This window comes from Plectropomus leopardus, chromosome 11 (genome assembly GCF_026936395.1).
Source record: "Plectropomus leopardus strain MGB_pleo_1.0 chromosome 11, ASM2693639v1, whole genome shotgun sequence".
Taxonomy (NCBI): Eukaryota; Metazoa; Chordata; class Actinopteri; order Perciformes; family Serranidae; genus Plectropomus; species Plectropomus leopardus.
Window position 1 is genome coordinate 29,268,152 of NC_142186.1, and position 12,227 is coordinate 29,280,378.

The 12,227-nt window shown below is 37.9% G+C and overlaps 1 protein-coding gene across 1 annotated transcript in view; it reads right to left on the bottom strand.

The window, feature by feature from the left end:
- Positions 1–6: 6 nt before the first annotated feature.
- The window catches only part of dgat1b (diacylglycerol O-acyltransferase 1b), a 28,393-nt gene continuing 16,172 nt past the window's right edge, over positions 7–12,227 (bottom strand). Inside the window, exons 7-17 of the mRNA XM_042489757.2 lie at positions 9,772–9,900; positions 8,853–8,921; positions 7,843–7,946; positions 6,308–6,346; positions 6,050–6,091; positions 5,889–5,933; positions 4,544–4,656; positions 4,100–4,165; positions 3,073–3,160; positions 2,827–2,889; positions 7–1,382 (exon numbers count right to left, since the gene is read on the bottom strand). Of these exons, the coding sequence (XP_042345691.2) occupies positions 1,233–1,382; positions 2,827–2,889; positions 3,073–3,160; positions 4,100–4,165; positions 4,544–4,656; positions 5,889–5,933; positions 6,050–6,091; positions 6,308–6,346; positions 7,843–7,946; positions 8,853–8,921; positions 9,772–9,900 (908 nt within the window). The 3' untranslated portion in view covers positions 7–1,232. The remainder of the gene's footprint in view (positions 1,383–2,826; positions 2,890–3,072; positions 3,161–4,099; positions 4,166–4,543; positions 4,657–5,888; positions 5,934–6,049; positions 6,092–6,307; positions 6,347–7,842; positions 7,947–8,852; positions 8,922–9,771; positions 9,901–12,227) is intronic.

A 12,227-nucleotide genomic window follows, 5' to 3' on the forward strand; every position in this document is an offset into this window, starting at 1 on the left:
CACTAATTCAGTGTGTTTATATCTCTTTATTTCTGTTGTAAAAATAAAATCAATACCAAATAAAATGCTAGCGTGACTGGATGTGTGCTGTATTATTATAATGGCACTTTAGGTAAAAAGAAAAAAACGGACAAACAGTAATGCTGGCCTTTTCATAACTGACAAGTAAAACATCATTTGAAAAAAAATATTGTACATCAATAAAATCCTACCTGCATGCATTCATATCTCTCACTGATGTTCCCTCAGAGCAGACACTTTAAGGCCCCTTTGGCTCACAAAAAGGAAACACAGTAGATCATAAAACTCTATCAAATTTTTACAAAGGCACTTGTTGTCAACTTGACAATTGATAAAATTCAGCCACAGTCATTGTACTGTGCATGTGCACAGCTGAAGAGGCACAGAGCTTCTCTGGTTTAAAAAAAAAAAGAAAAGAGTGCCTTTCTGCAGTACCACAAGCAAAAACCTTTATCAGTTAGACAAACTGGCAGTCAGAAGTTTAAAAGGGTAACTTTTTAACTTTAACTTCAACATTTTTCAACCTAGACCCTATTTTTCCATGTTTGTATGTCTATGTGCTCCATCACTGTCTGGCCAATGAAAGTGTTTATTTTTTCCACAGAGAGGCTCAGATCGTTTTAGTACGTGTCTGAAGTGATTCTTTGCCTTTCGCTTGATCTGATCTGTTTGTTATTGTGTCTAAGTCTCATTCTGAAAACTTAAGAGACATAGTATGCTCCTGCTCAAACAAATAACAGGCAGCCATCAAATTCAAAGGCCACATCCGCATTGCTGGTATCAGCTGAATACTCATCCATGACACTGAAAATCATTAGATAACATGCCACCACAGGAAAACAGTGTCCAGGCTGAAAAATACCAAATTAACCCTTTTAAAAGGCACTGGCAGAAAAATCACCTGAGTGAGATGCTACATGACCTCAAAAGATTTCCCCTGTTAGCTCTTCTTAACTTTCCAAACTTGGAAAAAAATATTTTTCTTTTTATGGAAGAAAAGCTGTTTTATGTAAACCTGCTCTGATCAGGATGTGATCACTTCATCCCGACATGTAGAGTATGATATCCTTTAACCTGCACTGGATGCAAAAAGTACCTTTGTGTTTGTTTGTGTGTACAAGAGACAAAAATAGAGTGAAACAAAGTGACAGAGACTGTAGATATGTATGCTTATGCGTGTGTGTGTGTGTGTGTGTGTGTGTGTGTGTGCATCAGTCAGCCTCCTGCCTGTAGTGCAGGACATAATAGTCGTGGACGTACATCAGGACGGCGAACGGCTGACCAATGATGAGTGAGATCCACACCGCAGCGTTGCCATAGTCGCCACGCAGAAAGCGACTGACAAACCAGGCTAATGGAAGCTGATGAGTAAATAAAAATCGAAAATAAATAAACACAGTGAGTGATTGGGTTTTTAATAACTAATTACAATCTCACATTTTCTGTTTATTTGTTTTTGATTTCTGTTGTCTGAGTTTCAGCTCGCTCTAATGAAAAACAAATTACCAAAGTCAGCAAAGACCAAGAGGCACTTATATTCACTGTGATATATCAAATATGCGCCGTTGTGTTAATGAGGTTATTAATTAGGTTGATGACACTGCAGCCAAGGCCAAACACTGAGAACAGCTTTTAAAATGTCCCACAGGAGTCAAAAAGAACATCATACACGTATCTTTAATCTGACTTTTACTATGACTGGCTGCACAAATAAACTATGCATTAAATGCCTCACTACCTCTTTCCTACTTACACCCATTTCTTTCATCCTTTTCAAACATTAAAGGAATCTTTCACCTGCAAAATGACCATCTGCAAATGAATTACTCGCCCTATGTTACGCTGAATTTGTGAAGAAAACATTATTTTGTCTCGCATGCCTCCAGGATGAACGAAGAATCAAAAAAAATAGCAGACATTCTTCATGAACTGAAGTCACTGGGGTCCGCGTTTAACCACAGCAAAACTAGCAAAAGTCTTTTATATTGTAATATTTTAGCATAAATGTGTGTGTTTGGGAAATACTGAACATACATTTAAAGACGGGAGACTTGGGTTATACTGCACAAGTTGTATGAGAGTTTGCAGACACATGCAGGGTTTCCCACACATTCCTATTTCGGCAGACCGCCACCATAATTAATACATCTGCTGCCACAAATACATTTTCTATTTTTGGAGCTGAACCGTTGAGCTTTCAGAGCACAGAGCGTACTCTGGGCACAGATGGAGCAGCACAACTTCAAGCGCATTGAACATGAAACTTAACCGTTCAGCAGCTGTCCCTCCCATCCATTGATCTGATCAGATCTGATCAGCCCTGAACGGATTGACAGATCAGTTATTCACCCTGCTAGTCACTAACTGCTGCTGAGGAAAAAAAGAGCTTCTGAAGAGCTCCACCTGCTCTGCCTTTAGGGACCTGCAAAATCCACCGTATTTAGAGAGGGATTTAAAAGAAACACACACACACACACACACACACACACACACAAAGGTTTGCTGTTGGAAATGTTGACCCTGTTGACGACAAATTCATGAAATCTTTGCCTTTTTTTCAATTCTCCGTTCTCCATGGAGGTATGCCAGAAAAACGAGTCCTCTTCATGGAGTCAAGGTTACACCAGTGAGAAACTGACAAATAGTTATTTTGCAGGTGAAGTATTCCTTTTAGAAGGATAATCTTGCAAAAACTGTGTACCTCAATCACAGTGCATATTATGCAGTTTAAAATGAAATAATATATGCTGGTTTGTGCCGACCACTGCTGTAAGTGTATCATTTGCAACATGTGTCTGTTCTTACCTGTGCCATCATTCCCATGAAGGCCCAAAGTCTGAACATCCTGAGAGGAACACTCACCAAGTACTGAAACCGAAACACACATGGAAACAAAAATCATTATATAAAACAAATTATGTTCTCTGTGGATTTGTACGAGAACATTTACCTGAGAGAGGATTTTTGAGGACACTGCAGATTTGAGGTACAGTGTATTCTACCTACACTGTCAATATAAACAGAGAAAGTAGTCTTGGTCTCAGCTCTTACCTCATGAAAGAAAGCCGACAAGAAGAAGACAGCTGATTGGCTGACTATTTTACTAAAACCTCTCCTCAGCAGCGGCTTGTAGAAGTGGCTGCAAGACAGATGAAAGAACAGATGTTGAAATGGGAACCAGAACATCAAATAATGTGTCAGTCATTCAGTATGTTTTCTATATGTCAGTGATACTCAACTTACTGCCAGTGGGCCAAATCTGGCCCCTGATAGGATGCCAGGTGACCCCCCAATCATTTTCTAATTTACGATGTAAATGAAAGTGACTCACACTGAGAATTGATTTTGTACTATTAGTATACATGAGGTATCATATTGTATAAAACAGCATCAAAATAAAGCTTGTTTATTGAAAAAAAGTGCCAGTTAAGAATCCCCAGCACCCCGACAGAGGTCCTCGCTAAGCCTAAGCCTGGCCTAAGTATCCTAAAATCCCAGGAATGTCCTAAAATCCTAGAAACATCCTAAAATCCTAGAAATGTCCTAAAATCCTGGAAATGTGCTAGAATCCTTAAAATGTCCTAAAATCCTAGAAATGTTCTAAAAATGCTTGAAATGTGCTAAAATCCAAGAAATATCTTACAATTCTAGAAAGTTCCTAAAATCCAAGAAACGTGTATGGAGCTGCAGAAACGGGCCCCTGTTCTCCTGTCAATTTCTGTTCCCCAAGCAAAGCAAGTACAGAGTCCCTGCTGTATGTTGAAATTTTGCTGATTTTCCCTCCCTGAGAGAAAATTCAAAGTAAACAGGCTCTACAAGCATTTTATTTGCTTTGTCTTGTTTAATCTAACCTCACTGCATTTGCTCCTGCTGCTGTGTTAGCGTATGTGGAACTGGCTGCAGGCGTCGTATTTATTACCAGCACTTACTCTCTCGCAGCCAGATGAATCAATTTCCCAAATACATCAGTGTGCCTTGTTAAGTCTGTCTCCCTGCATCAGACCCGCCACTGTCCCTTGTGTTCACTTCTATAAATTTCATCGCTCCCTCTCAGTGTGTTAGCGTGCGAATAACTCACCGGAGACACCACTTGTGTACGGGGATGTTCCAGTTCTGCCAGAAATATGTCACCGTCTCAGAGTTCCTGAAAGAAAAGTCAGCAAATAAGAGCGCTGGAGCACTGCCTGGTTTAAACATCAGATCTAAGGCAGTTTCATCAATACTGATGCACATGAAAAAGTCTAAAATCTTTATTGTCACGCAGGCAAAGAGTAAATGATGAGTAATTATCCTACAGTACACTGAGTGATGAAATTGATTTACTACTGTCAGAAAAGGTGCGACACATAAAATGACTCCTTCCTCTACTAGTTTTGCAAAGTACTGAAATGATCTACCACCTGCCCTTACATACACATACATATTTTTTCATTCATGACTATGCACACAAATCTATTCCCATACACACAGGTGCAAAGAAATGAAGAACTACATTCATGCACAAACACACACAGACACATACCACCAGTCCTTGTAGAACTGTCTGTCTCCAAAGCGCAGCAGCTCCGCGGTGAAGTTCATTGACGAGTGGAAGAACCAGTAGAAAAACATCAGCCACAGCAGGTGATTAGGAACCTGGAGAAAAGTTAGAGGAATGGAGGGACCCAAATCAATAAGAACAAAATATGATGGAGAGACATTTTAGAGAAGATGTCCAAACTAACTACAAGTAAAAGCCTGATGAAAAACTGAAGCATGTTTTCTAACCACACTCTCGAGTCATTGCGAGCTAAAGCATATTCTCATTACAGTGATTAATCGCTGCAATTAGCCTGACAACAAGCATTGTGTTACTCGCATAATCCCTAAATTGTGTAAAACTAATAGCAGTTACCTACTACAAATGTAATACTAAATTTCAAGCAAATGTCCAAAAAAGACATCTATACTATGTCCACAAAAGACATCTATACTATATCCATAAAAGGCACCTACTCTATGTCCAGAAAAGACATGTATACGTACCTCATATAGATTTCTTTTCTGGACTTAGTAGGTGTCTTTTCTGGATGTCATGTTGGAAATGTAGTATTACGTTACGTTTTTAGAAAATGTATTACATTTGTGGGGTTATTACATTAAAATTGCAGATTGCAGAACATTTTCGGGCTGGTACACATCCTCTAATCGGAGGGTCAGCAGTTCGGTACCTCCTCCAGGCAATATGTCCAAGTATCCATGGACAAGATACTGGACCCTCCTTATTAACTGTACGTGTGTAAGCATGTTGTGGGTTGTGTAGTCAACACAACACTGTTAGTGCAGTCTTATGTTACCTTTCTGGATAACATTAATGTCAAAATATTAGAAACCAAACCCAATAATTAAAAAAATAAAAATTCCATCTTTTATATATATATATATATATATATATATATATATGTATATATGTATATATATATATATATATATAATTTTTTTTTCTTTAACTCTTTTTCATCTGTGTTTTCATGTGTGTAAAAAAAGGAAGGTTTGTGTCAAAATCTATAAATAACTGTAAATGTACTTTTGATTTGTAAAATAATGACACAATAAAGTATCAAAATATTAAAAAAAGAAACCAAACCCAAGCACAGTGTGTCACAGTGCTAGGATAAAGCACTCTTCAGCACCCTGCCATCACTTTTTTTTACCATGTGGACACACACCCTAAATAAATAAATCTGAGTTATAGTTTAAATCCAAAACAAAAGATAACAAAAGTGATGTTTTATTCTGTGCTGGTCATCAACTCATAGCAAACATGAAAAACAGCAAACAGCATGAGTAAAGGTTTCTCCATGTATATATGTTGTGTTTTTACTCACAGCTAATCTTAGAAGTCTCTCAGTCATCCTGCTCAGATCCATGTCCTACAGAGAGGAGAGACGCACAGATCAGCAAACGATTGATAAACTGCATTTTATAGCAGCATAGCAGCATGTTATTTTGTGCAGTATCAGTATCAGTGTTAGTCTGTTTTCCTCACCTCAAGTGGTTTCATGGAGCTCTGAATGATGGGAATCATCCACTGATAGAAAGAAGACAAGAAGTGGTCAGTCATGCACCGTAAACTGTAAATTTTACATATAGGCTTAATTTTTAGAGTCATTTTTCCATAGTACTTCCAATACCAGTCGTACAATCGCAGGAACACTTTATATCATGAAATTCAAATCTTGAAATGTGAATGGAAAGATGAACACAGCACTGCACATCAGTTTAGGTTTAAATTATAAGACTGTACCTGTTGAGTGAGACCAACTAACATCTGGATGAGAAACAGCTGGGGACAAAAACAAACATCAATAAAGTGATTGACTTCATTTCACAGAAATAAATATTCACCAAACACTGACAGAGAATATATGGAGAGCAACATATTAGAAGCAATGAAGCTTTTTGAACTTCTAAGAAACTTTTTCCTAATTTATACATCATTACCTTACAGTAATATACTGTTTAAAACAGAGATGGTTTACATGTCTGATTGACTGCTCAAGTTACTTGACTTGTTGGACTGGTGTCATCATGTCCCCAAAAACTCAGGAATTAACTTTATGGGTAAAATATGATAATAGTTGCTAATAATGATGGCAAAAACTACAAACATAAACCCAATATTTTAAAATATGAACAGGAGTTGAATATATTATAATAAGAATATTTTTTTTCCTTAAACATTCGAACGCGTCTTCATTAATGGACGATCCGCCACCGCTATGTTTGTACAGTCAGGGTTCCCACACATTTTTATTGACAAAAAATTCAAAATTTATCCATGGCTTTTTGAGGACCCATAATAAAATGTAATGACTATTTAAATGGTATAACACAAAGAGAACTGTGCAGTATATGTCATGCCAAATATTAATCATGGTATGAAAATGAAACAGCAGCCTTTAATCTCTAAGGCGATCCACAAAAGATCACCGCAACGACTTCATTACACATATAAATAATCTCCAAAACTTTTAATGAATTTGAATAAATCCATCACTTTTCCAGGCCTGGAAAAGGAGATTGTATAATGCCATGACTTTTGTGGGTTTTCCATAACCGTGCAAACCTTGTACAGTAGCCCAGAATGGACAAACCAAACAATTGCTCAAAACAGGGTTGTATGCAACGAACATGAGACCGCTTTATTCAGTGTTTTTAAATTGCCAGATCCATTTGTTTTGGAGATAAGGAGACCGCGGCGGTTAATTCGGCTCTGGGTTAAAACATCGTGAGCAGGAAAAAAAAGGCGAGCACACATTAAATTATCAGAGAAAAAGGGTGAGCCGCCGTATCCGACATGCCAAACAGCATTGGAGAAACACTGATTTGTAATGTGAAACTGCATTAACTGGTCTGGTTACTTTGGAGAAGAGGAGGCCTTAATAGGATAATTTGTCTCCAGGTAAAAACCACATGAACAATAAAAACTGAAGGAATTCTAACCAGGAGAAATTTCAGCTGGTTGCAATCTGCAATCGTCACTGCTAGCTGCCCCTGAATCTTACACACTGAACCTTTAAATGAGCAAAATAACTCAAAAATCTGTATCCACTATAGAGCAAACATTCGGTTCTTAAAGCTGTGCAGGTGTTCTTTGCTCTTAAGTACTTTTTTTTTTTTTAAAGAGATGCTTGTAAAAATGTGAGAGCAGCGACAAAAACACCCCTGAGCACTCAGATCGATCACGATCAGAAACATGGAGCGGATTTTTGACTTGAACACACAGCTACGGCAAAGGTGTTGTTTTCCAGCTGATGCTGACATGAGATATTTCCTCACCATCTCAAACAGTCTCCTCAGCAGGAAACCCATGCGGATGCTGGGAGAGCGGGGGAAGTTCAGCTCGTAGCACAGAGTCGGAGCAAAGACAAAGTAGTACATGTCTACAGAGACAGAGAGGACGGTGTGATGAGTTAAAGCATGTGACCGAACGAAACATGTAAAACAGAGTAAGTAAGTTTTATTTACATAGCACTTTTTAAAACATGCAGTTACGAAACGCTTCACACTAGGGGTCGTCCATCATGGTTTTTCAGGGCTGATGCCGATTATTAATATTAAATAAGACCGATAATTGATATTTGAACCAATAGGCAATTTACACATTTCATAGCAAGTTACTCATTGCCTTTTTCCCCCAAATTTAGAATATAACAAACTCCCAACACAAAACTTTGCTTAAATGCCTTAAGCAAATGTTTAATCAAAACTGAAACTTTCTACATCATGTACAGCAAGTTCCCTGCAACTCTTTTTTAAAAAGTTCAGTTAAAATTTAAATAAAAATGTATAAATCAAAATAGCTCCTTGAGGTTTTACAAAGCAAAAGTTCCTCCATGCTGATGCTTTCTTTGCATGTATTGCAGACCGCCTTCCCTGGTGTTGGTTGAGTGTAATACGCACACTTTTTCATTAATTAATTTTAATCTGCAATCATAAAAATAAAACGTAGATATAGATAATTGGCAAAATGCCAAATACCAGCTCCGATAATTGGCCAGGCCAATAATCTGTTGACCCCTTGTGCACACACTTAAAATAAATGAGTGAATAAATGACTTGAGTTTTAAGAAATTACAATATGTAACACAGAACAATGAGAGCCAAAACAAACAAGCCCAGAAAACAAAGAAAAACATCACACATGGAGTTGCTCTACAGGAAGGCCTATAAAGGTGGGATTTTAATAGATGTTTAAAACAGCGAAAGGACTCTGCAAATCTGGTAAAAAAAAAAAACAGAGGCAGTGCATATGGTAAAAACAGAACTTGAAAGATGTATTTCAGTACCTCTGATGGTGAGGTTGCCAGGGTAACACACCTCACGATTGCCCCCGTTGAGGTGCTGTGCTGATGGGCCTGAGGGCAGAATTAATACACAAACAAACATGACATTGCAAAGTATTAAGTAGCATTTTATCTAGTTTCTGTGCAGAGTATATTAATAATGCATATATACAAGGCCGCATCTTAGCCATATGTGCCAATTTTGCAGATACTGAAGCTCCAGAAGAAAAGTTAACTTTTTGTCTAACTCTTTCCTCCACAAAGGTAGTTTTTTTTTATATTGGGCATCTGTTTAGGTGTTTAAATTGTGGTTTGTATTATTTTGTTTTATTATTTATTTTTTATACAGAATTTGAAACTCACTCAGACTTATTGTTGTTGTTTATAAACTCAAGAAATGAGAGCTCATTTTTTTCTGAATATTTGAAAGTAAACTGTTATGACATATAAAATTACAGGACTTATTTTTTTCCAATAGTATGTTCCTGAAATAAATAATACAATATGTTTACAGTAATTTGTCATATCATCAAGAATATTGTTATTGCAAAAATACCCTGAAATATCAAGATATTATTTTATGGTCCCAGCCCTGGTTGATACATACAAAAACAGAGAAAATTATTCAAATGTGAATGTTAACATGCAACAATTTCTGTTACACCATCAAAATTTCCACACAGTACTGTGACAGTTCCTGTATGTTTAACAGTCAAACTTCCTTTTTATGTATTAGAGCTGCAGTAATCAGTATCTGACATAAGATGTCACTGTAACAGCATGAGGAAGGAGCTGAGAGTTCATTTTGGGTAAGACCTTTGAAACACACACAGACACTGACCTTAAAAACAACATAGAATTCACCTTCAATCAGGCCTTAAATTTAGTATTGCCAAAATATATTTGTGTGTTTGTGACTTACAAGACAGTGACCGAGCCAGTTTCTTAGCTTTGGCGGTGCTCAGCTCTCTGCACCACATGTTGACATCTTTATAGGAGTAAAGCTTTAAGAAGAGGATGGTGTAACTTCCAAGAGCGAAGGCCCCACCAACTGACATGACACAGAGAGATGATGGTTAACATGGTGATGTGGATAAAGCTGTAATGTCACAATATGTAACCATCTGATATACTGCCTACAATCAAAATCAGAAATTGATTTTTTACCAAGCAGGTTTTCACTTACAGGGAATTTGCTTCTTTAACAGTCACTGTAACAAGTTTTCTTTTTTTGGTGCATACATGAAACATGTTAAGAGGAATAAAAATAAGACAAAGCACCTGAACACTCAAGAGAATATGACAAAGATACAATTTAACAGTCACTGTAACATGACAAAATGAAAAATGTAGCTGTTTTAGAATAAGCTGTACGGTTTGTGCAGGATTTGCAAAAAATATTAAACGGGACGTGCAAAAGTTGGGGGTTTGGGGTCCAGAAGTATGGGAAGATGAGAGGCAGAGATGAGGGAAAGCCAGCTGAGGGAAGAGAAAAGTGAGCAAGAAGGGAAGAGGGCACATAGAGAGATGAGGAGACCAAGAGGAGAGCACACATTACGCCTGTTTTAGAGGTGTTTAGCGCTGTAGGAGATATGAGAGGACATTTTAGTTTTTAGTTGATGCACCTAAAAATAACCTGACAATTAGCTGCACTGGTAACATGCATGCTGCAGTAACATAAAGTTTGACTGATTGATCAAAGATGAAGTGGTGAAAAGTGTGAGATAATAATAATAATAATAAAATATGACTACAACTACTACTACTTATAATAATAATAAATACTATTTGCAAAGAGCTTCTCTTGATCAAAAGTGCCAGATGCAAGAACAAAACAACAGCAACTAAAATTTAAAGCAAAAATGATTGGGCATAAAATCATTAGAAATTGCAGACAGATACAAACATGGATACAGAGCAAAAACATAGAAGAGGTGCAGACAGTGTAAGATCATGGAGCGCAACAGAAAAATGAAGAGAGAGAGATAGAGAGAGAAAGAGAGGGATTTAAAGAGTGGAAAAAGAAAGGGAAGGAGAAAAAGAAAGGTCGTCATCTGATCTTGAACAAACAGCAAAACAAGCCCAGTAAAATAAATCATCTTAGCACAAAGTATGAGAGCAGCCTAACTATGCCAAGGACATTATTATACAGTATAGTCACCATGTTTACCAGTTTGTGTGTGTGTGTGTGTGTGTGTGTGTGTGTGTGTGTGTGTGTGTGTGTGTGTGTGTGCTCATAAAACTGTGTCAGTGTTAGTGTGAGTCAAAAGCAAAAAATACTTGATGTTGGATTAATTAACTTATTCTGACACAGTTTTATGAGTGTGCACGCACGCACACACACATGCACGCACACGCATGCGCGCGCACACACACACACACACACACACACACAGACACAGACACAGACACACACACACACACACACACACACACACACACACACACACACACACACACACACACACACAAGCCAACTGCACAGTTTGCCTACCAGGTCTTTATCAATAATCACCATATGCTTGATAAGCAAAAGGATCATGCTGAATAGAGAGGGGAGACACACACAACAACAAACATATTGCCACACACAGTCATACATGTGCACAAACAAACACACTAATAAAAACTGCCGGTTGTGCCAACAGGGTGAGGTGGAGGTCAGCACACCTGGCATCAAACCACAGCAGATCTTATCCATTAACCATCTGCCTCTCTGGCTCTACGTGGCTTCCAGACAACTAGATTGGCTCCAAAAACTGTAAATAATAATCATAGAAACACAGATAGCTGGAGTGTAAAAAAAAATAACATACCAGAGGAGTCCACCAAAACATAAATTTGTCAGTGAACTCACAACCACTTAAAAGTTTCAAAAATATGACTGTGTTTTTCTCTTTCAGCAGACTCTAGAATGGCAAAGTCATGAAGTGAGGAAACTTCAGGGTTAACTCTGGCTTTTCACTACAAAGCTGGTTCACTTTTTGTAGAGAAAAATCACCATGGTAACTTCTGCTGACAGGTGACCAGATCCGGTTTAGATTGACTTCAGAGGATCAGATCGCAACCTGTCAACACACCGGCCATTGACCAAACAGATCACTGAAAAAACTAGAATTACCGCCTCGTGGTTGTTTGCCTTCGCAGACCGTCAGGCTGCAGTTACACTTTACATCCGTGTCTGTCCAGACTCACGTGTAGTCAAGACAGCAGACTTCAAATACAGATGATGCAGCATATGTTTATGTCATAAAGGAAAAACTTCCCCCAAAGACCCGTTAACAGGGAAAGAATGAACTACAAATGCAAGAACAATGCAAGAACTACAAATTCTACAATATGGATGCTTCACACATCTTCAACCTCACAGCACAGAAG